General features: G+C 34.2%; 4 protein-coding genes across 8 annotated transcripts; 2 read left to right on the top strand and 2 right to left on the bottom strand.

Moving 5' to 3' along the window:
* Positions 1 to 1,465: 1,465 nt before the first annotated feature.
* On the bottom strand, positions 1,466 to 4,410 carry LOC144568741 (DNA glycosylase superfamily protein). 5 transcript variants are annotated; one of them, XM_078319116.1, is made up of 5 exons: positions 4,055 to 4,410; positions 3,124 to 3,324; positions 2,824 to 2,889; positions 2,511 to 2,741; positions 1,466 to 1,931 (listed from the first exon to the last, which is right to left on the bottom strand). In XM_078319116.1, the coding sequence occupies exons 1-5, from the start codon at positions 4,358 to 4,360 to the stop codon at positions 1,908 to 1,910; spliced, it is 828 nt and encodes a 275-aa protein (XP_078175242.1). In that variant the 5' UTR covers positions 4,361 to 4,410; the 3' UTR covers positions 1,466 to 1,907. The 5 variants fall into 5 exon arrangements, with proteins under 5 accessions (XP_078175242.1, XP_078175244.1, XP_078175243.1 ...); XM_078319118.1 differs by having other exon boundaries at positions 2,511 to 2,732; XM_078319117.1 differs by having other exon boundaries at positions 2,824 to 2,880.
* Positions 4,411 to 14,852: 10,442 nt separating this feature from the next.
* LOC144568490 (U-box domain-containing protein 39-like) lies at positions 14,853 to 16,681 on the top strand. Its single transcript, XM_078318853.1, has one exon. It carries the CDS (start codon positions 15,025 to 15,027, stop codon positions 16,513 to 16,515), a length of 1,491 nt encoding a protein of 496 aa, XP_078174979.1. The 5' UTR covers positions 14,853 to 15,024; the 3' UTR covers positions 16,516 to 16,681.
* Positions 16,682 to 19,630: 2,949 nt separating this feature from the next.
* On the top strand, positions 19,631 to 21,091 carry LOC144568103 (U-box domain-containing protein 39-like). Its single transcript, XM_078318332.1, has one exon. It carries the CDS (start codon positions 19,631 to 19,633, stop codon positions 21,089 to 21,091), a length of 1,461 nt encoding a protein of 486 aa, XP_078174458.1.
* A 1,295-nt stretch (positions 21,092 to 22,386) lies between these two features.
* LOC144568519 (Pyridoxamine 5'-phosphate oxidase family protein) lies at positions 22,387 to 23,971 on the bottom strand. Its single transcript, XM_078318881.1, has 6 exons — positions 23,760 to 23,971; positions 23,423 to 23,458; positions 23,120 to 23,321; positions 22,862 to 22,940; positions 22,646 to 22,763; positions 22,387 to 22,561 (listed from the first exon to the last, which is right to left on the bottom strand). The coding sequence occupies exons 1-6, from the start codon at positions 23,918 to 23,920 to the stop codon at positions 22,543 to 22,545; spliced, it is 615 nt and encodes a 204-aa protein (XP_078175007.1). The 5' UTR covers positions 23,921 to 23,971; the 3' UTR covers positions 22,387 to 22,542.
* Positions 23,972 to 27,867: the final 3,896 nt, after the last annotated feature.

Genomic DNA, 27,867 nt, shown 5'->3' with positions numbered 1-27,867 from the left:
TGGTTTGAATTAATTTCAAACCGAATTACTTTCGAATCGAACTTTTTTCGAACTTCTTCGAATCAAACTCGAATCGAATTACGAACTACGAATTTTTTGTGCACCCCTACATTTGAGTTTCACAAAAACATTTTGTTAATAAATTTTGCATCATTCGGACCGTTAAAACTTAAAATTGAATCAAACATTTTGATAGCTATGACAGCTGGCTGCCATAACAGATGTGGTCCATGTGGAGTCCTCTACCATCACATCAACAAGAGCAAACGAAACGGTTTGCCGTCTCAAAATATAGTACATAGTACATCCCAAGTCTATCGTGATTTCAGCAGAACTAACAAACACATCATTTGGACAGCTTACTGTCATTTATCTGTATGATTGGATGCAAATTAAAGAAATAATTTTACACTTTGACTTAAATGATTCCCTAATTGATAAACTTATTTGGAAATGGTCTTCCAATCACTTAATTTTAGTTAGGTCCTTTTATAAATGGCTGCAGTATGGAGGGATTTCAAATAAATAATATTTGACTATTTGGTCCTCTAAATTGTCATTTAAAATAAAATAAAAAAAATTGACTTATTAGACAAAACAAAATTCTAACTAAAGTAAACTTATCCCAAAAGGGGCGGCAGGTTAATCCAAAATGTTCATTTTGTTCACATAATGAGACAGTAGAACATTTATTTGTTCAGTGTACTACTGTACTTATATAAGACAAATTTGGAATTGAATTGCAATCTTTAACAACTTTTCATTTAATTTTTATACCATTGATGATTTATAGTTACTTGATGCTGTAATTCCTCTAAAGGATAGACGGTTACTTGAACTCATTAGGGAAGCTATTCTTGGAACTGTCTAGTTAGAAATGAATAAAGTTTGTTTTAATAACACCAGACTAGCCTCAGCTAAATAATTGGGTACAAGAATTATTGCATTATTATCTTTTTGGTGTCAATCTAGAAATGATAATTTTTTTTAAAACTCTCTCTGATAATGCTCTCTGATGTCAAGGATCTTCCATATTAGTTGACCACAGAGGAGGAGGCAGTGGATCTACTCCTTGCCATGTCCACCATGGAGGAGGACCTGTAAGAAGATGTTGTTGCCACCATAGCACCTATTGAAAAGGATGGAACGTCTGAAAACGACCAAGTTCATGAAGAAGATGAAGACTATTATCTGGAGTGACTTGGAGTAATTTAGAAGTAGCAAACTTTTATTATGTTGTTGAGATTCTAGCTGGTTTCTTATTTCTGTTTTATGTTTAATATTTGTCATGTGTTGAATTCTGAATAGATGTATTACTTGTGCTTGTACTAGGTCTCCATTTTGGACACCTTTGCAAATATTTTTTTTGGTTTCGTAATAAAATCGGTGGTACCAAACTATCTTTCAAAAAAAAAAAATCCTTTGTAAAAGCTTAACGAGGTGGAATGAAAAGGGAGAATCAATCTTTGGCACCAAGAACTGATATATAGAATATTTTACATGTAAAAACAATAGCTGCAATTGCTATTCGAGAGATTACAAACAAAACGGAAATTATATAGTAATTACGTATTAACCCAGCCATTTTCCTTTCTCATCTCCTCCAATACTTGTCACCAAATGGAACAAGCTAGTAGTGGTGCAAGGATGAAGGCACATAGCATGAAGGGTCATACCATACCACCATGGTACCGCAAAACTATACAAACAGCTCAAGGTTTAAACCAGCAGGTGCCTTTGTTGTTTGAACCTTGAACCTCTTTTCTTCAACTCCCTTTTTTATGTGCATTTTGGTGCCCCCCCCTCCCCCCCCCCACAAGATTGTGAACACCTTTCGACAGAACTGACATGCAAAGTGCTTTTCAGCTGCCTTGTCTTTGTGATTGGAGTTTACCTAGTAAGTGCTTTCAAGAATCCTTTGTTACATGCATCTGCATTCAAATATAGTAAAAAACATTAGCTGAGGTTGATAAATTATTGTTTAAAAATAAATCAAGGTGATCTGGGATATGACCTCACTAAAGCAACCTACCAACAGGAAAAAAACAGAGAAAAACAAACAATGACACCGGGGTCCAAGAGTGCATAATGACACCTCAAATTGCTATCATAGGATCTAAGCCTTTCTGATTAAGTATAGAACGTACATAATATTGTGGCAGCTATTTTATTGGACCCTTTTAAGTGCATTTAGAATCTGTTGAGAGTGCTTCTCACTAGTTGTACTGTATCTCGTTCCAAAGCTCTCATCTTAAAAAAAATGGTTAAAGGATATTAAAAGGTGGGCACTATCTTAATCAACTTAATTCTAATGCCATTAGTCAGCAGTGGCAACACTTAATCTACTTTTCTGCTTTTTACATAGCATTTCACCAAACCTTATGTTCAATGATATGTTAGATTTTAGTTTTGAAGTACCCTCCAAACTACTGAAATATAAACAAGAAGAAATACAAAAAGGGTTTATGATAACAAAAGAAAATGTTTGAGTTGGAATCCGAGAGTCGTACCTCCTGCCTATTTACATAAGTGGAATTAACAAGAGGGCATAAAGCACTAGAGTTGTCTATTGTTTTGTTATCTTGCTGTTTACACGATCGACACAGCTTTCCATGTGTAACAAAAAGACAGTTCAAATCAAACTTCAGTTCATTTGGGATTCTCTTGTTTAAATGAAGATAAGCTGTTTCCCTGCTTGCTGTCGTTGGTATCCAGCCAATACCCTTTGTTATCTGAAAAACCTGAAGTAAAATACACCTACTTTTAAAAATTATGAATGCAATTTTTGTTAAAAAATTGAATTGAGGTGAATACAGTACTGACATGAGTGTCCACTGGGAAATCGTTTTTCTGAAGATAGAACATGAGCACACAAGCTACCTGCAAAAACTTTAGTTAAAATTTGAGCTTTTCTGTTTTGTTCGAGATATTATAAGAGACTGTTTGACATTATCTTGATTGCCCCTTGACAAAATATGCAATAAAATGAAAAGGGTAAGTTAATTATGATTATCTCTTGATAGAACTCAAAAGACATGATACAGTTTTGCAAAGTAATGTGCAACATTGGTTTGGGACTAAAATATTAATCATATTAACATTTTTATTGAATTGAATACATACTGTTTTGGGGCCGATGCCTTTGAATTGGGACAGCTCGGTCTTGACCACCTCAATCGACAAGCCTCTCAAGTATTCCAAGCAGAAATCACCCTTTTTCTCCTTTAAAGTTTTCAAAATGCTCTTGATCCGACCTGCCTTTGTCCGGGCCAATCCACCACATCTGATGGCATCCTCTAGAACATCTGACTCTGCATCAAGTACCTCCGACCAACAAAAAATTGGGAAATTAGGTTTTCATCTGAATAAAATGCGCCAAAAGGAGAAGTAGTAATTAGTGTAGAGATTACCGTCAGATTTTGGATGATGTTCCCAATAGACTAAACTAACAGTTACAGCATGATCTAGAACAAGATAAGCTAACAATCTAGTTGCACAAGATATAGAGATAATTAAAATGTAGCTTAAAAAGAGTATGGCTATGTTAATATGCATATTATTGATTGACCCATACTATGGATCCATATCTCTATTTTTAAAGTTCAAACAATTGGTCGTAACCGTTAAACATAATTTCATATGAAAATGTACTTGGAGGCCTACATTTTTTAGAATTCTTTTACTATTTTTTCAAGATAGGTAGAAAATTTAAAAATCATGAATTATCCGCAAGCAGTGATTTTCTTCCTATTTAAAAAACAGTAAAAAAATTCTAAAAAATATAAAATTTGATCTCCAACAACAGTTTGGAATGACTATTTGAACTTCAAAGCTAGAGATGTGAATTCATAGCACTGGTCGATCCGTAAACTCTAGAATTTTGTATGATTGACCCTGTAATGCGTTTTAGACCCCGAAAGCTTGAAAGTCTGGCTCCGGCACTCTGCCCCCGTTCCCAATAGACAAAACTAACAGATACAGTGTGATCTAGAACAACATGATAAGCTAACAATCTAGTGATAACTAAATGAAGCTTTTAAAAATGTATATATACTTGATTCCAAGTGGGAAAAGCAGATTTGAGGCGCTCAAACGCCTTGCGTGAACTAGAATCGGTTGTGTTCTGCGACAGAAGCGTGATAACGAGGCCGTCAAGTACGGATTCGGATTGAAGACCCGGTTCGTGGCGGATCCGGCGAAACTCAGCGAACTCCTTGGGGAAACCGTGGAGGGAGAGGAGGGAGTCTCGTACGGAGAGGCATTGGTCCGGAGTCGGGGCGTCGAACTGCGGGTATGGATCCTTGGATCCGCTTGGAGCAATTGCTTGGGTTTTAGTTTTGCTCTTGGGTTTTCGAGGCATTTTGATTTGGAGGAAAAGGCCGCGGAGAGGGAGGAAGAGTGCCCTCTCCAATGTGTGTAACTGTGTAATTCTATGCTTGGTTGTGGTGTAAAGAGTGAAATAAGAAGTTTAGAATTCATTATTTTATCAAATGTGTTTTAATTGAGTTGGACTAAGATAGTATAAACTAATTTTTAGATCGATTTAAATTAAATAATTTTATATGATGGTTTAATTTTTATTCCACCTCGTCGTCTAACTTGAATGATTATAATAATATTTTATTTGTATATAATTAGTATATTATTATTAATAATTATTATTAGTATATAATTAATATCTTATATTGTTAATAGAGTAAGGCTACGGTGAGTTGCGAAGTAAAACACGTTTTTGCTTCACGCAATATCTTCATTTTCAAAGTTCAAATAGCTGATCCAAACCGTTAGATGTTTAATCTATATTAAAATATGCTTGGAAACTAAATTTTACATTTTTTGAAATTTTTTTACTATTTATTAAGCCACTTTGAAAATTTGAAAATTCGGGTGAACAGTCAAAAACAGTAAAAATTTCTGGACCGCTGGATCGGCGATTTTCAAAGTGGCTTAATAAATAGTAAAAAAATTCCAAAAAATATAAAATTTGGTCTCCAAGCACATTTCAATATGGAGATCATGTTGAGAGGTTCAGATCGACATTTTGAACTTTAAAATCGCAAAATATGAGCGTGAAGTAAAATAGTCGCTTTACTTTGCAACTCACCGTAGCCCAACTCTTGTTAATATATTAAATAATTATTATAATAATATTATATAATTAGTATCCTTTTATTAATAATTATTATTAATAAATAATTATATAATTATTATGTTACATTGTTAATACATTAAATAATTATTATATAATATTGTAATATATTATAGTTATTATTAATATATTAATATTGTGTAATTAGTATCTTATTAACTATATATAACTATATAATTAATATGTTATATTGTTAATATATTAAATAATTATTATAATAATATTATAATATTTTATAGTTAATATTAATATATTAATATTATATAATTAGGAGTTGGGCTACGGTGAGTTGTGAAGTAAAGCGACTATTTTACTTCACGCTCATGTTTTGCGATTTTAAAGTTCAAAATATCGATCCGAACCGCTCAACATGATCTCCATATTGAAATGTGCTTGGAGACCAAATTTTACATTTTTTGGAATTTTTTTACTATTTATTAAGCCACTTTGAAAATCGGCGATCCAGCGGTCCAGAAATTTTTACTGTTTTTTACTGTTCACCGGATTTTGAAGTTTTCAAAGTGCCTTAATAAATAGTAAAAAAATTCCAAAAAATGTAAAATTTAGTTTCCAAGCATATTTTAATATAGATTAAACATCTAACGGTTTGGATCGGCTATTTAAACTTTGAAAATGAAGATATTGCGTGAAGTAAAAATGTGTTTTACTTCGCAATTCACCGTAGCCTTATTCATATAATTAGTTACTTATTATTAATAATTATTATTAATATATAGTTATATAATTAATATCGTATATTGTTAATATATTAAATAATTATTATAATAATATTATAATCTATTAATATTATATAATTAATATTTTCTTATTCATAATTATTATTAATATGTAATTATATAATTAATATGTTATATTGTTTATATATTAAATAATTATTATAATAATATTACAATATATCATAGTTGCTATTAATATATTAATATTATATAATTAGTATCTTATTATTAATAATTATTATCTTATTATTAATAATTATTATTAATTTATAATTTTATAATTAATAATTAATATTGTTAATATAGTAAATCATTATTATAATAGTATTATAATATATTATAGTTGTTATTGATATGTTAATATTATATAATTAGTATCTTATTATTAATATATAATTATATAATTAATATTTTATATTGTTAATATATTAAATAATTATTTTAATAAGATTATATAATTAGTATCTTTTTATTAATTATTATTAATTTATAATTATATAATTAATATTTTATATTATTAATATATTAAATAAATTTTATAATAATATATAATATATTACAGTTATTATTAATGTATTAATATCATATAATTATTATCTTATTATAAATAATTAATCAATTTAGGCTTTCAAAACTTTAGTCTTCCGCCAACTCTAATCAAACAATGAATAGTTTAAGTTATGATTTAACTTTAGGTCTCAACTAAACATGAATAATTTAGACCGGCCTAAGTTGGAATAACCAATTTAGACCTCCTTAGCTTTAGGCCACAATCAAACATGGGGTAAGAGATTCCCTTCACTTTACATTTTGACATTTACTCTTAGCTGCTTTGAGATTCGGGCTAGTTCAGGGGGCAATACTATTTGGGCTTTGGAATTCGTACAAATTTGAAAGAACGGTCCGGATCGATTACTTCTAAAAGATTCCCTTTTACGGTACAGGATGTGAATTCGGAGAGGGAGGCATTTTGATTTGAGGAGATAGATCCAGTTTAACTAATTAAAGGGCCGGATTTGAGAGATTGAGATTTTAAGCTCAAATAATGGCAAAAGCATTAATGGGCTTGCTTTTAGGGGTGCAAACGGATCGGATACGGATACGGATCCGTCTTTTATAACAGTAAATAACATAATTTTTTTTTATAATATAAATTAAATTATATAATATATATTTATTATTCGGATTTGAATAATTAAAATTTAAAATCATATTCGTATATCATATCCGTATTTAATTTATAAATGTAGATTCAGACGGATAATATCTGATTCGTTACATTTATATATCTTTTATTAAAAAAAAAATCAGATCTTAGATCTTAGCATAAATGTAGATCTTAAATCTACGCATTTCTTTGGAATGATAACATGTATCTAGTCTGCATATCATTTTTTTGGGTACAGGAAAGTGAATTTTTTGTCCACATGCAGGGGTGGATCCAGGATTTTTGTCAGGTAAAAAAATAATATTTTGACTTATATTTTTCAATACCCAATTTATAATTTCTGATCCTATAACTTATAATTAATATTACCAATCATAATTCAAGAAATTTATTTTGATTTTAACACTAAATTTAATCCGAATTACAAATCAAACATCCAGATGGAGGCAAAAAATTTTTCAGAAAAAGACAAAGTCAATCGTACCAATAAATCATCACTAAAACTCAAAATCAATGAGGGGCGGCTGCCCCCCTCTCTTGTGCTACAATAGATCCGCCCCTGTCCACATGTGGTAGAAAAACCCTGTCAATGAGGTCAATCTATCCATTCATCTATGATTTGAACGGTCGCAATTAAAGTGGGCAGAAATATCATGCTAATGAGGTCAGAAAATCCTGCCAATAAAGTCAATCTATATGTTGTACGGTCGTAATTAAAGTGGACATGAACAACTAGTTCAATTTGTACGGTCAGTATTGAGAGTATTGGATTTTGACAAATCATAACTCATACTTCAATTGAGATTTGAGACCATTCAAATCATGAATGAATGAACAGATTGACTATGTTAACAGAATTTTTCTATTCACATGTAGACTGAAAATTTGATTCCGAAGCGGGCAGATTAAGAAATGCATTGCATTTCTGCTGAGATATGATCATTTTTCAAATTCTGCTCTAAGATTTTCTATTTTTGTTTAAGGAAGCAGCTAACAGTTCTCCAACTCCAGTCCTCCAAAAATCCCTGGAGATTTTCAACTAATTCTGTAAGCATCAATACTAAATCATGTAAACTAATTCAACAAATCCTGTAAACATAAAAACGCGTAAAAGCTGTTAAAAACGCGTGAAAACTGTTAAAAACGCGTGACAGCTGTTGGGGACCACCTTCTGTGAACATACACATATTATCCTATAAACATACACATATAATTCTATAAACATACATAGTGTGCTTGAAATTATAGCAGTTGAAATTATGGCAGTTGTGGCAGTTAAAAAATGAATGCTTTTATACACGGGAATTTTTAGGGGACTGTAGCCCGGGGACATTACCTTTTCTCTTTTTTTAAACTAAGAATAAAATATTTGGCTTGATCATGAGCGCTTAAGCAGGCTCCAAATTCTCCAAAAACCACTATATGAAATTCTTTTTCTTGAGAGATAATCCACATACACTATTTTTTAGTGACATTAAATTACACTTTATATTTTTTAAGTTTTTAAAGTTCAAACAGTCGATCTAAATCATTCAACATGATGAATATATTTAAATATGCTTTCAGATCAAATTTTATATTTTTTTTACTATTTATTAAGTACATTACAAAATAATAGTTTTCAGATCATTAAATTTTTGTACTCATCTTAATAAATAGTAAAAAAATTCAAAAAAATATAAAATTTGATCTGCAAGCACATTTTAATATATCCATCATGTTGAACGGTTTAAATCGACTGTTTAAACTTTAATAATGTAAAATGTAATTCAGTGTCGGCAAAAAAAAAGTGTAAGTGGATCCCTCCTCCTTTTTTCCTTTCTTCATTTTAATAGATCCACGAAATGTTGTACGTGGGCAGATATCAAAAATTATTATAAAACCAACTAGTAGAAAAAAAAAAAAAGGAAATGAAATAGACACAAGGCTTAAAAATTGAAAATAGTACCAGGACTGGTACACAATCCACACAGTCCGAAAGAAAAATAAGGGATATATTAATAGAAAAAATGATTAATCTAATATGGACTCGGCGTCTCGGCCTAATAAGAAACAGAGAGATTGAAAAAACAAATGGGGGAAAAAATAGAGAATGCAACAGCCTGTGGTGGATTCAGGGAGTGCAAAACAGCTCAAGTTTGAGTGGCAGGGTTTTTATTGCCTGCTTTGCTTGATTATTCCATTTTATTGAAATAAGCCAGGCTGCCTGACGCAAGCAAACTGAAACGGAGCTACGTAATCAAGCAGTTTCTATATGAAATAATCTATTAAACAACAACAATAAGCAAATAAAAGCATTTAAATATATTTTATTGGTTAAATTATGTTAAATATACCTCGTCAGTATTAAATGTATTATGAATCTAATGCGATATAATTTGTTATAACCAGTTACATAATTTTCGCATATTGGATTAAATTTAGGTAGCTAAAGCAAGAAATAATTATAAATGGTAATTTTTTAAGTGAGATTATAAACAATATAGCATTGTTTTATGAAATTAAAATTTTCTGATGCCACCATTTGTTGGTTAAATGAATTTAGTCGTCCATATATATTTTTTTAATAAAAGTGGTTGTTAACAACCACTTTCATTAGAAACTATTGCATAATACAAAATGTGCACTGAAGCAATGTTTAGCTGCTAAGTCAACAATCAAGAGGATCACTTTAGTTGTGAAGCAACTAAGTGATATCTAACAGTAAAGTTTTAAAAGCAACATAGAGGTTATATTACAAAACAACATCAAGTAGTAGTAAAAGCTGATCAAGGTCCTAGTAGAAATTAAGAAGCATCATGAAGAGTCAACAAAGGAGGAGCTAGTTTGGTTTCTGTCTGAAGATACTGAGATTGGTGCATCCAGTGCTGCAAAATCTGCCATGTCTTGTAGATACTCAGAGAGGTCTGACCCCTCTAGTCCATGAGAGGGGTCTTCCTCTGAATCCCAAGTGCTGTTGTTCTCCGATGACGTATATGTCCCCGAGGGGATTATAGTTAAAAAAGTCACATTCATTGGCAAAATTAATGTTAATTTGAACTAAGTATCATCAGATCTAGTTTGACACCAATACGAGATAAGAGAAATAATATGACTACCAATGTTTTGAGGTATGGGGATTACAGTGCTGTTAAAACAAATTTTATTCCTTGCTAACTAAATAATTCAAAGGGTGGCAGCTCTTATCAATTCAACTAATAATGAATTCTTAATTGGTATAAATTGGTCAAGAGACCAGAGGTATGAAATAGTAGAACAGTTGAAAACAAAACCATTGTGGTTTGCTATCCAAGACCATATGGCATAGGCTAGGGGACAAGTAACAAAGAGATAGTCTGAAGTTTTATATTGACCACAGAATGGGCAGCTGAGGTCACCAGTCCAGCCTTTGGTTACTAAATTTGCTTTGGTTAGAATCTTGAATAATCATTTTAGTACTCGCTCTACAGTACACGTACAGTACCCGCACTACAGTACCTGCGCTATAGTAATCGTGCTACAGTACCCGCACTTAGAGAAATAATATATTATGGTCCTCACTAATTATATAGTCTCAACTAATTATTATTCTAAAATTCCAGTAGCATCATTTCTCTATGGTCCCCACTAATTATATAATTTCCTCACTCGTTCTCGCGTCAACCTTTCTCTAACAAAAATAGTTGACTTCATAGGAATAAATACTTCAATGTATAGATATAAATACTTTTAGTACTTAAATATTAATACTTTTAGTGTCATATGTAAAAAATACTTAGATATGTATACCTTCGTAGTTATAATAGATATAAATACTTTTAGTACTTAAGTATTAATATTTTTAGTGTCATATGTAAAAAATACTTAGATATGTATATCTTCGTAGTTATAAATACTTAGAAGATAAGATATTAACACTTAAAAAGTATTAATACTTTGAAGTGTGACTTGTTATGATTATCTTTTTTGGAGTTCTCCAATCATCCTCGCGTTAGCCTTCATCTAACAAAAATAGTTAACCTCATACGTATAAATACTTCAATGTATAAGTATAAATACTTTCAATACTTAGATATTAATACTTTCAGTGTCATATGTAAAAAATACTTGTACGGCGAGGTATAAATACTTGCGCGACGATGAGTCTGAAAGTACGTCATCATGGATCTCATTTGAAAGAAAATATTACGTAGATATTAATAACATGGGAAAAAAAATTGTGGAGATTTTGCAGTCCCTGCAGAAAGTTATCTTTCTGCATTTAATTTTTTGTGGTTCCCCCGCGGGTACAGTGATGCGGGTCCTATTATCTTCGCGCTATAGTACCCGCACAATAAATAATTGTTCACCTCATAGATATAAATATTCCGTATATAGGTATAAATACTTTTGTACATAGATATTAATACTTTAGGAAAAAAAATGAATTGTAGAGTTTTTGTGATCCCCACAAAAAGTTATTTTTTTCACATTTAATTTTCAGTAGTCCCCTTGCAGATATAGTGCGGATACTGTAGCGCAGGTACTATTATCAGCTTCCTAGAATCTTATCTTGTCTTAACAACCAAATATTAATTAATTATCTTATATTAAAAATAGTTAAGTTTACGGGGGTAAAAAATAATTTTCAAAATTGAATAAAGAACTATCTAAATCATGTGCTTATGATGGTATATATCTAAATTTCTCTTATATGAAATAATCAAACAAAAACAATACGCAAGTATGTTGCCAGAGAATATCACTAACCATTTATCCAAGTGCTTTCCATCCTTCAATGCCAAGTCAGTTTCTGTTTTCGCCTTAAATTATTACACAAAAAGCATCAATTAAGCAGTCCTTGGATTAGGACTTCGGATCATACTTCAAAATATTTATGAATAAAAAATAATTATATAATTACACAAGTATCATATTACCTGAACAATAAGCTGATCATAATCAGAAGGGAACTGTACATCGTACGCACTTGATAGTTGATACATTCATTACCTTTTTTTTTTCTTTTTTTTTTTTTGCAAATAAACATTGGAAACAATGGGAACTATTAGAGAAAGTAAAATAAACGCTAATTAATTTAATAATTCCCGCCCATATTTGGGACTTGATCATGATCAGTCACTAGAAAAAAGAAATGTGAGATTATATTTAATGTGTAGTTAAAATATTATCAAAAATTTCATGTGTAAGCTTAAATTTAAGTAGCCGAAGCAAGAAAATATTATTAATGGTACTTTGATAAGTGAGATTATAATAATATAGCATTGTTTTGTGAAATTGAATTTTTCTTTAATATAATAGTTATTGGGTAAATAATTTTACCCGCGAATACTGTAATTAACTGTCTTAAATGGCCATAGGTTGTGCATAAAAATGAATCTCATTGGTGTGATTAAATTTGATATACAATTCTTAATATTGTTTTAAAATTGGTTAAGAATCAAACTATAAAGAATTGTCTTTCTTATGAGAAATCGCATTTTGAAATCAAATTCCTACAATACAAGATTAAAAAAAAAAAAATTGACTCATCCTGTCTCACGCTCAAAAAGAAGAAGAAAAAAAAAAAAAAGAATACAAAAGAATTAAGAACTTGAAATATTTCCAACTGAAAATTAGATGAAAGTGTTTTAAATAGCGTGCTATGGCATTGCAATAGTAACGCTATAGCGTTTTCGGACCTTAAACGCTACGCTATGAGATGAAAATGTGTTATTTTAGCTACGACCGCTATAGCGGTAGTAGCAGTCCGCTATTTGCTATACATGCTACGCGCTATAGTGCATGTTATGCTACATAGGCTTTTATTTGAAGGTCCAAACTAATTTTTTTTAAGAATTAGTTTTTTTCAAGGTCCGAATTATTTTTGCTTTTGAATATAGTTTATGCCATTATCCTTAGTCTTAGGTTTCTTTAAATAGAAAAATATATATAGTTTATGCCATTATGTTTATGTTTATTTTGAATGGAAAAAAGATAGATAATTTATAATATTATTAGAAATATTTTGAATAGCAATTTGGACTTTGTACTAGTTCAATATGAATATTATAATTCTTTAATCAATTTTTTGTTACTTATCGTTCTATAAGACTTTAAATAATGTTAATAATTAGTAGAAATACAAAATATAATTTAAAAAATATACTATGTATGATAGCTTTCGCTATAGAAACGCTATCTGTGATAAAAAAAATTTAATCTTTCCGGATGACGCGATAATCACTATTTAGAATCTTGAATGAAACACTTTTTTTTTTGCAGTTCTTCTATTTCTCGAAATCCCCTATTTGATTTTCCTAAAAATTTAATGTAGGTTTTCAATTATTAAATAAAAAAATTGAAAGAATGAGCTCGATTTGGACATATTCAAAGTTGCTAAATTTTTTGAATTCCTTATAAAAAAAAAGGAACGGTTAAGTTCTGACCGCCAGGATTTCGAAAAAAAAAAAGTTCTGACCGCTACTATTGAGATGTTGCTAAATTTCAAAGAATAGCACTATTGAGATCGAAAATTTCAATAAATTTAGACAATTCATTTCATAATAACACTTAATACAGACTATTCAATTTGATATAGTCTTAAATATTTTTATAATTTGTCAAGAATTAAACGATAAAGAACCGTCTTATCTTATGAGAGGTCGCATTTTTATAATTTGTATTTAGCTTGACGCAAATACATTGGAAGTTTTCGTATGTGACATCTTAACTAGAAGTATTTAGCTTGAAGCAATTCAACAAAGAGGTTGGCTATCATATCTGTCTTGCCTTGAAGCAACAGACACAAAATTTTCCACTTCTGATCAATTTAAAATTTCTCAGCTGAACTATACAGATCATTTTCAAATTCAGGATATAATACATTTGGTTTAGAAGAAGATTTGGATGAGAGCAAGTAAGCAATACAGATAAAGATGAAGACAATTTTTTGTTTAATTTAATTTTCATTAAAAAAATATATGACGAACTACATGGATGGCATTTACTTTAGCTACCGTTGAACTCTGTAATTTAATACATGTTTAATTTATTAATAGATGTCTAATAAATTATTTGCCGTTCATATTATAATAGTGCGGAATGACAAAATAATTCCCTTTAAACGCAACTTGCATTAAAATAAAATAGTGATCAAATAAAAGCAACCCAGTTCGGATCTGTTAACAAAATATGATGTGCTGTTGACTAATTCAAAATTTTCAAAGTCAACATTTTAATACCACCAAAAATGATTCCATTTTGTTTATTAACTGGTAACTCCAGGCAGAGGCAGCGCTCTAAAGATTTTTGATAAATATCACATCATTGCCTCGTAAGTTGAAAGTAACAGTATTCTAGTTTGACTACTTATTTTGGGGGAGTTTCATGTTAATCCCTCAAAAATCCCGAAATTACATATTCCCCCCTCTAAAATTAATAGTGTCATATTTATTCTTCTAAATATCAAAACTCACAAATTATTCAATTTATTGACTTGACCTTTAAAAATCTTTAACGATAAATATAATATTATAAATTTTAAAGGAAAAAATACGCAATTTTGAGGTTTCTTAAGGGTATACATGAAATTTCGTCTTCTATTTTTATTTATTTGGATGTGGAGCTAAATCTGAAGTCTTAACTAAACAAATTGCAAAGTAAAGAACAAGAGCAGAGAAATTTGCATTAATTCATCAGTCATCATCATCATCATCATCATCATCATAAGATTCATAACAAAATCAATATCCTACGTGGATTCATCCAACCGCGTGCGTTCTCTCTCTCTCTCTCTTGTCGATCAAGAAAGAGTTGAATTGACTTGGCCTTTTTGTCTTGGACTATCCTCCAAAGTCACCCTTCAAAGTCTAAAACCAAACAAAACAGAGAAGCCTCCACCTTCTCAATTCATGGAAGCGAAGGGAGGCACGCAATTGAGACGATTGCAAGAACACTGAGAGAGAGAGACAGAGGAAGAGGAAGAGGAAGAGGAAGAGCACTAGAGCAGGATGAATTCAATGGGAATCACGGCCGAGCCGCCGGCGGAGTTTATCTGCCCGATCTCGTGCTCCCTCATGGCTGACCCCGTCATTGTGCCCTCGGGACAGACCTTTGAGCGAGCCTGCATTCAAGCTTGTGCTGCCCTCTCCTTCACCCCTCCCAATCTTGAGTCCCTCGACCTCTCCCGCTACTCCGCCTCCTCGCCTCTCCTCCTCATCCCCAATGTCAACCTCCGCAATGCCATCCTCAATTGGTGCGCTCGCATTCACATCCCCGCTCCCGTCGCAATCTCCCCCGACACTGCTCACAGCATCGTCCGACGCCTCAGGACAACTTCTTCTTCTTCTTCCTTTTCCTCGCCTTATGATCAAAATCAGAATCAGTATCAGAATCGCTTGGTGCAAGAAAACCTGCCGAGGCAGCAAGCCCCTCGAGTGATGCCACAGCCTCCCAGAAGCCCAATGAAAGGGGATTCCTTTGACGAACTCAGCCTTGACGGTCTAGCCGATGCCGATCCGTCAGAGCAGGAGGCCGTAATGATGTCTCTCCGCCAAGCCACCAGGGAAAACCCAGCTCGCCGCAAGTCCCTCTGTACTCCCCAACTGCTTTCCATACTCCGACCGATGCTTCTGTCTCACAACCCTGGGATCCAGATCAATGCATCAGCGGCAATGGTGAATCTGTCTCTCGAAACTGAGAACAAGGTCAGAATTGTCAGGTCTGGTGCCGTCTCACCTATAGTCGAAGTGCTCAAAGCAGGTCACCCGGAGGCACGGGACCATGCCGCAGGAGCAATCTACAGTCTAGCATTGGAGGATGAAAATCGCGCCGCAATAGGTGTCTTAGGAGCAATACCTCCTCTGCTTGATCTTTTTGCCGACACCTCCGCAGATTACCGTGCACGTCGGGAGGCTGGGATGGCCCTGTACTATGTCTCGCTTGGTGACATGAACAGAAATAAGATTGCCCGGGCCACCGGGGCAGTGCGGTCTATTATTGGGTTAGCAGCAATAAAAGACGGGGTGGCACCGGCAGAGGCAGCCGCGATCAGGAAATTGGCGTTGATGGTGCTAGCGAACCTGGCAGGATGTACCGATGGAAGGGCGGTGCTGATGGATTCTGGTGCCGTAGGAGTTGTAGCGGGGCTGATGACAGAAGGACTGGTTGGCCCCGGGTCGCCCGAGGAGGAATACTGCCTTTCAACACTGTACGGGCTGAGCAAGGGGAGTCTCAGGTTTCGCGGGTTGGCGAGAGCGGCCGGTTTAGAGGCGGTGCTCATGAGGGTGGCAGAGGGGGGCGGCGAAGGCGCAATGAGACGGGAGATGGCGAAGCGCACATTGAGGGCCATGAGGGGAGAGGATGATGAGGCAGCGGCCGCCATGGCAGCTGCCGGGTTGGTGTTTGGGGGTGACTATGACGACGGTAACATCGTGTCGGAAGGGATGATGTCGTTCAAGCGCCGGCCAAAGGATTATGGATCAAACACAACCAGGTTCTGATTCTGATCAAGTGATAATTACAGAATGATTTCATTATTAATTTTTTTTTTGTGTAATACGTAGTGTTGATTTCTTTTGTTCTTACTTGTTAAGAATCATGTATGATGTCATGAACAGGGCAATTGTAATGTAATTTTATGAATGAATGTTGTTGGCTTTTGTTTCCTATTTTTATTCAGTTTTAAATTCTTTATCATCTTTTTTATTTTTTTTGGTGAAAGCTCATGGGCATTTGATTAATAAAAAAGTCGGATTATTGCTTACTAACAGCTACCAGCACATCTGTTGCCATGTAGGTTGACTGGAAATTATTGTAGTAGTAGTACAAAATAGCAAAATAATAAAAAACCAAATACAGGATGTTTCGGCCCGGACCAATCTGTTTTGGTATTTCCAGAACAGTTCCTTTTTGCACATTCCCTGGAACCGCCCGGAACAGCCATGTTCTGGCCAGAAACTGGATGCTTCGGCCCCTGTTTCGTCCCGGACCAATCTGTTTCGGTCTTTCCAGAACAAGGCACTTTTTGTTCATCCCCAGGAGCAGCCCGGAACACATATGTTTCAGCCAGGAACATACTCTGTTTTGTAAAAACAAAATATGGTGCATGGAAGTAAGGGCGCTAGTGACAGTGCAGTCTTTCGCATGGCATTGTGGCAGGTAATTCATATTGTAGGAAGAGGGTATGTATGACCAACAAATTGCGTTGTATGTTGTCTGGCCAGATTTGCTAACAAGTGAGACTGAGAGTTTTCTTCCCGTGTTATATAAGCGCATTGGAAGTTTTGATTACATGCAAGGATGTTTGCAATTTGCATGATTTCGTTATAGGCTCGCCAATCAGCGTATTGTAGAGAGGTTGGTGTGTGAGTGGATAGGACAAGCTCTTGGCAATCTGTGGAGAAAGATAAACAAGATTTTAGATTTTGTTTATTATAATTTGGTTATAAAAAAACAGAGTTAAAATTAAGCTGACTTTTGAATCGGCTGTTCAAGTTAGGTTAGTTTTCCTCCCTGGCTTGTTATTTAATTGACATTTAAATAGAAAGAATTTAGTTCTTTCTTTCACAACCCTTCGCGAAACTACACAATATATCATGGTTTTCTCTGCTAATTATCCAAATCGGAATACTTTTACCTTGGTATCCGGTATCCCTACTTTTTGGAAAAATTGACAAGCACCATATTTTTATCTTTTATATCAATTTTTTTGCAAAGAACATGTCATTCTACTTCATTATTGTTAAGCAATTATGATTTCTTGCACAGACAATGAATGGATTTCCTTTCTGTAAAAGAGACCGAACAAAGCTAAATTTATGTTTTCATCGTAAACACTTCATCATCTTTTGCAAAAGATAGCTGCTGATTTATACTTTTTGCCAACGTATTTTGACGTTTCATCATGATGTTCAGAACACTTCTATTCTTTTTCAGTACTGTGCGTTGAATTACGAATGATACTATTAATATAAATCATCTTAATGTATATAATATCTTTGCAGTTTTTGTAGACTGATTTGCAGTATCTACATTTGTTTTTCTATGAGAAACCGAGACTGATATGAGTGCTGAATGGACTGGTTGTCTGGTTTGCCAGTTGTGCTAAGAAGGGTAGTTTTGAAAATTAATCGTATCAATAGGTCTGAAGAGTATCTTTCATCTCATGAACTAATGTTTTAATATCATTTTAATTACATTGTTAATTCATGAAGAAGGGTTACTCATTGCTATTTCACAAATTTTGGGAATCAATTTTTCCTGGATCGGAATATGTAATTATTGTCCATGTTGCATAATGTTTGAACAGGTGCAGACTGTTTGATGATCCATTATTCAGAGTTTTTTTTTTTTTATCAGTGATCACAGTACGTTAATAATTTTCTACTATGCCTTTTAGTTTATTACATTTTTTATCTGAAGCATATAAATGATTGCTAGTGATAGAATAATTTTCTACTATGCCTTTTAGTTTATTACATTTTTTTTATCAAATAATTTATTGCAATTACTATTACTGATAATAAATGGAAGAAGAAAAGAAAAAAAAATATAAGGCGAGAGAGAAGGAAGGTATTATTTGCAGAAGTTTCAAATTTGGTTTTGCTAAACGCATCCAAGTTTGTCATCGCCAGTTGTTAGCAGAATAGTAGGACATTATTTTGAATGAGGAACAAAATTATCAATCTAACTTTTAATTTATTAAATAGTATTTTTTTTTAATTTCTAATTAATAAATAGGGATATAATAAAACATTTAATTTAGATGAGGAAATGGCTAATTCTCATAATTTGAATAAAAAAATTAAATCATATATTTATAATGAGTATATATCTAAATTTTTCATATTTTTATTATTTAATATTACTCGGTTACCGCTTAATTTATTATCTGTGAGACTAGAAAACAATTAGGTCAAAATCAGCCCATTGTTTTTCAATAACAAGTACAGAAGTAGATTACAAAACCAATGGGCAAATAGTCTTTAATTGACCCTGTTCTATCCAATACACAATTTTAGATTATTTCCGGATGATGATATATGTTTCCCAGCGGGAGACGACACTTGTATTATTAATCAGACAGATTAATGTGTACAAATGTCTATAATATTTTAAAAACCGGATGCCTTTTGTAAAGATAAAAACAAGCTCAAAATATTCCATTAGTTCCTTCTTTTTCTCATTTATTTTCTTATAATATTAACGTAATATCTCAGTTCCCCTGGGTGTTAATATGATTACTGGTGGTTTAGCGTCCGTGGGAGACAGCAGCAAGCAAGATTCGCACCATATTAATGTAATGCTTGCAAGCCAAATAAAATCCAATTGTTAATTAGTCAAATGCAGTTATGACATGGTTATAAAAAAGTCAGTAAAAGGGCCAAAAATCAAATATTAAAATAAAAATAAATAATATGTCCAAATCTCAGGTTGATTGCTCACTTAAACTCAACAGGCAATGTAACTTTCAAAGAAATTCAATAAAATTATGTAAGCATTTGGTCAATATTCAAATTGAACAAGGTAACTGAGTATATACTTAAATCCTTTCAGGAATTAATCAAGCCATCTCAATTCAATTCCTTTGTTTTTCTACCAACATCACAAAATCTAATGGAGGATTCCTCATTGGAGCTGCCGGAGGAATTCACATGCCCGATATCTGGCCTTCTCATGGCGGACCCGGTGATTGTCTCCACCGGTCACACCTTTGAGCGGGGGTGTATCCTTTCATGTGTTGATCTCGGCTTCACTCCATCCTTGCTCTCACCGTACCTTGACCTCTCGGCTATCTCCAAGCCATCGTCTCTACCGCTCTTCCCTAACATTAACCTGAAAACCGCCATCTTAAATTGGTGCACCAAAACTGGCTTCCCGAAACCGTTTCCGATCACCCAGGTAGCAGCCCGCGAGATAGTACATGGCCTTATTGCCAGAGAAAAGATCCCCACCGCAGAATCTCAACCATCATTGACCATTGCTCGAGAAAACATACCGTATTCTTCTCACTCCAGACAACCATCTTTGGAATTAGTGCCTGAAGTAACTCAAGTTGAAATGAAAAAGAGTTCTTTAGAAGACAATTTGCTGGTAAGGCTGATTGATACAGAGCCGGGCGAGCAGGTGGCTGCACTGGTTTCACTACGAGAAGCCACGAGAGAAAGTCAAGAGAAGAGATGCTCTCTCTGCACGTCAAGGATGCTTGGCGTGTTGCGCCAGCATCTTCTCTCCCGCAACGCTGCGGTGCAGATAAATGCTGCTGCTGCTCTAGTCAACCTCTCTCTAGAACCTTCCAACAAGATAACTATGGTTCGAGCCGAAATCGTGCCACCACTTGTAGAGTTACTAACACATGGTTCTTCAGAGTTACGTGACCATGCTGCCGGCGCAATATATAGCTTGGCAGTGGAGGAGAAGAACCGGGTAGCAATTGGTGTTCTCGCCGCAATACCACCACTTTTGAAACTCTTTTCCACGACATCGGAGGGTGTGCGGGCCAGGCGGGATGCCGGCATGGGGCTTTATTATCTGACTCTGGATGAGTTAAACAGGTCAAAAATAGCGAGGCTACATGGCGTAGCCAGGACCCTTCTAGAGATGATGAATGACGAGGCGGAGGTGAGGCGGCCAGCATTAATGGTCTTAGCAAATATGGCAGTGTGTAAAGAGGGAAGGGAGGTGTTGATAGACTGCGGGACAGTGGAGGTGCTGGTTGGGGTGATGCGGGACGATGAGGTGGCTGTACCGGGTTCGGTTGAGGAGGAAAACTGCCTAAGGGCTCTGAGATGGATGAGCCGAGCAAGCATTAGATTTAGAAGCATGGCACGAGCTGTGGGTGCAGAGGTGGTGTTGAGACAGGTGGAGGAATCTACTGTCGATGGGCCTCGCAAGGAGTATGCTCTGCGCACGCTCAGGTCGATTGCAGGGGAAGAGGAGGATGGTAGTTCGAGTTCGAGGTCCATGTGTGGTAGTGGAGATGGTATTATTATGGTTTCTTTCTCTGATACATCGCCATTTCGGCAACTGTACAATGAACACCACAAGCTTGCAAAACTCAAATCGGCACAGTTCTGAATTTCTTATCCTCCGTTGTAATCAAGTTTTACCTTTTGCCACTGGCATTTGAAGCACAACTTTTGCCAGTATCAGTCCAGTAGCTGAGACAAAGTTGAAAAAAGTTTGTTGTATGTTTTCTGGTAATAACAACATTTTTTTATATTATTTTACTGCCTCTACCAATTTTCCCTTTCTTATAATTTTATTGCCGTCTTTTCCACCACTCTTAGTTTCTTTATAATAAAATTTGAACATATACATCATTGTACGTACATACATGTGGGTGCACTTTGTACAAAATATTTATAAAAGTATGAATCCTGTTCAAGAACTTTAAATCAAAACTCACGCTTATTTATACTTCTACAAAAAACAAGCACTAATTTGGGCAAAATTGCCTTAGCAGGTCCTAGGGCACACAAACATTTTAGAACTTCTATGACAATATTTTCTTTAACAACAAGCATCTTGCATTCTTTTAGTCAACATTTGAATTTCAGGGAACAAATAGCTCAAACCACTGAAACATAGTTTTTAAATTATAAAAAATAGATGGCTCGAAGCAATCGAATTTTTGTTCAGGTAAGCAAAGACGCAGGCAGCCGAACAAATGGAAGAATTATATATATTTGTATTCCATTTGCACCCGAGAAAATTCTCACCTTTTCTGTTAAATTTGATTAGAATTGTGAGCTATACTTTTATCCCAATACTTCTGTGATACTCACAATAACCAAATGGTTTCTGTTAATAAATTATGATTCTCGCCGTTTCTTCTCTTCTTAATTTTTTTTTAATTAAAATATAACAACAGGATTCTTCTTCTTAAAATAATATAAAGCCTAACTGCCAACATAACCACCTGATAATCGGTCCAGATTTGGAGAAGCTTTTGGATGATAAACTTCAAAAGGGGGCATAGTTAAAAATTGATAAAATTCTCCTTTCTCAGTACCAGGCCTGTAAGCCTTGTACTGGTAAGTAACAGTAAATACCAGAAGGTGATGTTAGCTGCTGCAATCCAAATTGAATTCAACCGATAAAACCCAAACAACCATTGAATACTCAAACAATACGGGTTTGTTTCATCCGAACCATGCATCATATAGACCCTGACTGAACCATTGAATTTTTCTGTTTTTGTTTGTTCCATTTATCTGGGTTTGAACTCTTGAAGGGCAATAACATACAAATCTGAATTATTATAAATGTCCGCGGACCAAGGGGCTAATTTTTTTGCACCGGTTATAATTACATACAAATCTAATATATTATAGATATGATCAATCATCCAAAAGGGGGCACTCCAATGCCCTCTCATGACCTTATATTTATGGCAGTCACAGATTAAATATTCACATATGAAATTTATGAACAACGAAGCCAATATTTACACCTTAACAAGGGATGTTTAAGTTGTAACCTGAGCGTTCAACACAGAATAGGCCAACTTCCCACCACATAAGGCCTCAGATAGAAAGTCGATTTCTGCATTGTAAAAAAACAATTTTAATACTCCACAGAAATTCAATGAAAAATACAAAGAAAATAGTTATGAAGATATTTACTCACATCACACTTTCCAAGTACTCAGATGGAGAAAGAGGTTTGGACCCACCAAACCAATCGATGAGGAATATATGCTCTATATCCAGTTTGAAGATTCTGAACTTATGGTTCTTTGGCCAACCTATATATATGAAGCACATTTACCAGACATTTATTTAGAAGAAGATAAAAACTAGTGTTATATTTTGTAATTAAGCCAAAGGCTCTTATAATTATAACCTATCATTTCAGGATGCTTGGAGAACAATGCTTTCTTAGCAAACTCGCCTTCCGTAGTATTCAATTCCACCAACTTTAACTGCAAAAGTTTTGTACCTCAATTAAAAAAAAAAGTTACATTATGTTGCATATTGTTTCTTAAATAAAGTCAGGATCACTAATTCACTATTTAGCCTAATGCAAATGATGTAACTATTACTATTAACAATATCTATAAACTGCTTTCTCTATACAATTAAGAAAAATAGAATTCGGTACCTTCCCAGTAAGAGTAAGCTTTGAACAGGTAGGATTTTCAGGGTCTATATCGCCACAAGTGCCGAGAGGAAATTCACTAAGAGTGAAAGAAGACCTCGGATCCTGTAACGCATCCCTTGCCGTAGGATCCAATGCGGTCAGATAGAAGTAGGGGACCCCACAGCCTTCCCCGGGTAATCCATCACTATATGAAACAACATTTCTATACAAAAAAAGGAAAAACAAACAATAATCATCCATTACATCTAAGAACACACCGGGTCAATTCTTCGGGCAAACTTGAATAAGGTGAGGTTTACTTACCCAAATGGAGATCCCCCTAAATCAGTTGAGATTGTGCTGGAAAAAAAAAAAGTATATGATTACAATCAGTATCGTACCACAATTATGAAATTAATTAAACGTTCCTGGTCATTGATAAAGAGATTCCAATGGAATTCAGCACTTCTAGATTATAATCCTAGCAGAAGTATATTTTAATCTATCAAAGAAGCAGTGAGGTTTTCTAAACATGCTATGATTCTATCAAATAATAGAAAGATCCTTTTAAAAAAAATATATAAAAAATTATGTAGCTACAGTCGATAGCTTTATCAGATGCTTCCGATTTTGTTTTCAACGAATTTTTTTTTTTTTATACCTAAGAACGCCCCAGGAATTCTGGGAGGCGAGCCATCGAGCGGTAGCCGCGGCGGCGGAGGGATCGGGCTTGGCCAGACGGAGAAGTCGACCGGCGGTGGAGACGGAGGAGAGGAGGAGGAGATTGAAGAGGAAGATACAGTAGCAGAGAGCTCGAGACATTGATTGAATCGGAGTTTTTTGGGTTAAAACCGATTGATCAAACAATCATTGGTTTTGTTCCAGTTTTATACTATCATTATAGTTAAGATAAGACGGATAGATAGTTCACATCCAACTATAAATCTTGCGGCGCTCTCAGTGTATCTTACGTGTAACAAATACATCCATTTTCTTTGTGGCGAGTTGTGAGTTGTGACCATAGTGACTAGGTGCGTCAACGAGTACGATACAGGTAGGGTGAAGCATTTTCATATCCATATCCTCTAAAAATGATCTTATTCATATCATATTTTTATTTATTAATAATTGATCTTACTCTATCATTATCCTATCTTTATCTGTTAAATTATCAGGTAATGAAACGGTAGCGGGTGAATAACGAATAATACTAGTATACTAATTAGTTTTATTATATTTTACAAATAGAACATTAAAACTCATTTATTTTGCACATATACAATGATATTACTAATAAAAAATAAAATTAAATGTACAATTAATTTCAACTAAATTGTATTTTTTTTATAAAATAAGAAAATTTAAAAACAAGAATATATTTTCCGACAAATTTAATTATCTAATTAAAGAACAAGACATGCAAATAAAAATAATATATTTAATATTTTTCTTACAACAAAAATAATACACTAAATAACAAAAGTACTCACTAATTATTGCTCAAATATTATTATATTTTATATAATTACCCTATTAAACGAGTCAGGCCTGCCCATGGACTTTGAGTTGAGTTCTTTAATGAGTCAGTTGAGCACGAACTCAAAATAAATCATCCCTAATCTAACCAAGCCGGGCCGCCCCGAGTCGATTCGAGCCTCTCATTGAGTTGAATCGCGCACCGCCTCCTTCCTCTTCGTTCCCAAGCTGCTCGCCTCTTTGCGCACGAGAACCTCCTCCTCCTCTTCGCCTCTTCTTCTCCTCCTCCTCCCCAGATCGAGATTAGGTTACACAAGAGTCTCTTGCTCGGTCGCTATCTCGCTCTCCAGTCTCCATTTGCTCTCTCGCTCCATCCCTCTCCAGTTTCCATCTTCTCTCTTCTCTCAGGTGCTATCTCTCTCTCTCTCTCTCTGAATTGTTCAATTCAAGATTAGATGAATAAAATGGGTTTGTGAGTCTATAATTTGACTATTTCTCTAGTTTCTTAACGTTTCAATTTGGACCCGTATCCGCTTCTTTGCACAGTTGTTCCACTAATTGAAATTTGATTGAAGCATCACTATTGTATAAATTGCATGGTTCTGTACTGATTTTGATGTTGTACCAATATACTAAGCCTGTACCTGTAACATTTACCATAATATTTAACACTATTTGGCTTGAGTGGGGTTGTACCAGTCTTGTACCAGCACATTTATCAGTATTTGTAGTTTGTTGTATTATTGGTTAAAACATGCTGAACAAATATTGATTTGAGTACTGGCAGAACTCAATGGTAGAACTTAATGGGCAAAATTAAGTAGTTAATTTTGTTCTCTTTATCCAGTGAGAGTACTAGCAGCGAGCAACCCAGCAGTCTAGAAGAGAAGAACCGACCCCACACATTATCTCAAATTATGCGGCTTACAATATCATAAAAGGTACTACTCACTGCTTATGTATTATGCCTTTTCTATTTGTTAAGTTATTTTATGGTAGAATTAGTTTAGTTTGAACTTAAGGAAAGAAATGGACTCATGAAAACAGAGGCACAATTGACAATATTAAGGGTTGTGTATTTTGTATTATGTCTTTTTTAACTAATTATGTAATATTTATCAATTTTGAATGTGGTTTTAATTATTTATTGGTAGGTTCCAAATGGTGCAGTTGGGCACTTATCTTCTCGGGCTGATTTACATGTTATTTTTTTTCCTATATTTTTAATTTGCAAATTTTTTGTTTATTTAAAGGGGTATGTGTAACATTCCTTATGTTGGGTGGTAGAGATTTCTACCTATTGACTGTTACACCCTCTTACTAGATTTTACTGGAATAGTGTGGTAAACTAGCAGCTCTTAATTTATTTATTTTTGGATATTTGGATTATAGTGTATTAGTGGTACCATGTGTCACACCCCGCAGTCACGGGTAGCGACAGTGCCCCACCGTAAGCATACAACTCCGTGTATACTTACAAGGCAATTCAATTTACATTCAATAATTCCCGACAAATTAATATAAAACCAAGTTTATAGATATAAATCAGAGTACACAGTCTGGTCAGAATATAATACATCAAAAGTATCTCATCCGGATACCAACCCTGAGGCCTACCCTAAAGTTATACAACAAAACATATCTATGGTCATGTGATGGTAAACTACTAAGGCCTACTACTCGCGTGCCTCTCTGGAATCAGTCGCACCAGTACCTGTAAAATAACCCAAAGGGTGGGGGTGAGAATAAATTATCAGTGCGAATTTGCCACAGTTAGATTATTGGACTTGCAATCAAACTCCATATTCAAAAATGAAACCCAAACCATGGCAATTCAAATCAATTCATATTCATAATAAAAAGGAATGCATATGCTCGACAACAAATAATAAACCGAATCACAGTTTACGGAATTTCCAAGATGGATTTCAAACACAATACATATTTGGCTTAACTTGACTCATTAGGACTTGTAACAACTACAGATGTTCTTTTAAGCTGGACCCTTTATCAAACCCTCGTCTGTAGGGTTACTGACACCTACAGACGTCCCACCGAGCTGGACCCTTTATCTGACACCCATTTGTAGTTGTTTGGCTTAACCATTTCCTAAAGTCTGGTTCCAAGTCAGCTATACAGCTCAACTTTACAAATGCATTCACACGGAATCAAAGTCAGCCATACTGCTCAACTTTGCAATTTCATTCAAATATGATCAAAGTCAGCTATCAGTCTTGCAACAATTCATAAACAGGTCAACGGATAGGTCATCGCCACCTTATCCAAGCCACCTAAACAGGTCAGCCTGGCAGATTCATTCACACATAGATCAATTCCTAGAACACATCAATCGACAACCATACGAATATGCAAATCAACTATCTCACAACAATTCAATTCTAATTTAGTTGGGTTATGCACATAAGTTCACGTAATTCCAATTATGCAACAATCAACATACAACATGAATTCCAAACTATGCATCAACCAAATATACAACATGACAATCGAATAAACAGTTTAATTCCTGAAAATGAAATATCAAACAAGTCCAAGAATCCCGCACCTGATTAAGATGAGCGTACCACTTAGTTATGGTTCAGACGTCTCGAAATGTCCCACAGGATCTGTTAATGTAATAATCTAGAAGTCAATAATACGATAAATTATCATAAAGCTTTGTTCATGAATTGAATGTTTATCATTTTGTTGCCTTGAGTATTATTGAATTTATGGATCATTTCGAGTTCATGACTGAAATTGTGAAACTCCATAATAAAGATAATATATACTCTTAAAAGTCACTGACCAAGGTAATTAGCAGGAACACTAATTACCGCGATAAGGTTAGCATGTGGATTAAAAGATGGTTAAGTTTTACAAACCACCTGACACGAGATGTCATTTTAATCACATGGATACATGTTCTAGGAACATGGTATTTGACAGACCCCGAATGAAACATTAAATAGAATTGTGTTCGTGTCATTTATGTTTTCATTCCATGTCAAGTTCTACAGTATGAGGTATTTATCGTTCCCACTAAGAAATATATATGTGTGAGTGTTATCTAACGCTGTCCGTAAAAAGCAGTCATAACGGTAGCATTTCCATATGTATAGCTTAGCTGAGGAAGTGATAGTCTCCTAAGAATACTATTTGTCCCTCGTATCTCTATACGAGCTATAACATCACTGGGCCCCTTGGTAGAGTTAGATTATCTGCATGCGGTATAATTACAAGAGTAATTATATTTGATAATCTACTCAAGATCAAGAAAAGATACAGTTAGC

This window comes from Carex rostrata, chromosome 17 (genome assembly GCF_964058835.1).
Source record: "Carex rostrata chromosome 17, lpCarRost1.2, whole genome shotgun sequence".
Classification (NCBI taxonomy): domain Eukaryota; kingdom Viridiplantae; phylum Streptophyta; class Magnoliopsida; order Poales; family Cyperaceae; genus Carex; species Carex rostrata.
This window is presented reverse-complemented; position numbering and strand designations above follow the sequence as displayed.

Coding starts and splice junctions, on each gene's coding strand:
- LOC144568741 (XM_078319116.1), bottom strand. CDS start 4,360: ATGCCTCGAAAACCCAAGAGCAAAACTAAAACCCAAGCAATTGCTCCA. Junction 3,325..4,054: donor CTTTTCCCACTTGGAATCAA/GTATATATACAT, acceptor TGTTGGTCGGAG/GTACTTGATGCAGAGTCAGA. Junction 2,742..2,823: donor ATTTCCCAGTGGACACTCAT/GTCAGTACTGTA, acceptor ATTTTACTTCAG/GTTTTTCAGATAACAAAGGG.
- LOC144568490 (XM_078318853.1), top strand. CDS start 15,025: ATGAATTCAATGGGAATCACGGCCGAGCCGCCGGCGGAGTTTATCTGC.
- LOC144568103 (XM_078318332.1), top strand. CDS start 19,631: ATGGAGGATTCCTCATTGGAGCTGCCGGAGGAATTCACATGCCCGATA.
- LOC144568519 (XM_078318881.1), bottom strand. CDS start 23,920: ATGTCTCGAGCTCTCTGCTACTGTATCTTCCTCTTCAATCTCCTCCTC. Junction 23,322..23,422: donor TTAGGGGGATCTCCATTTGG/GTAAGTAAACCT, acceptor TTTTTTGTATAG/AAATGTTGTTTCATATAGTG. Junction 22,941..23,119: donor AGCTTACTCTTACTGGGAAG/GTACCGAATTCT, acceptor AAACTTTTGCAG/TTAAAGTTGGTGGAATTGAA.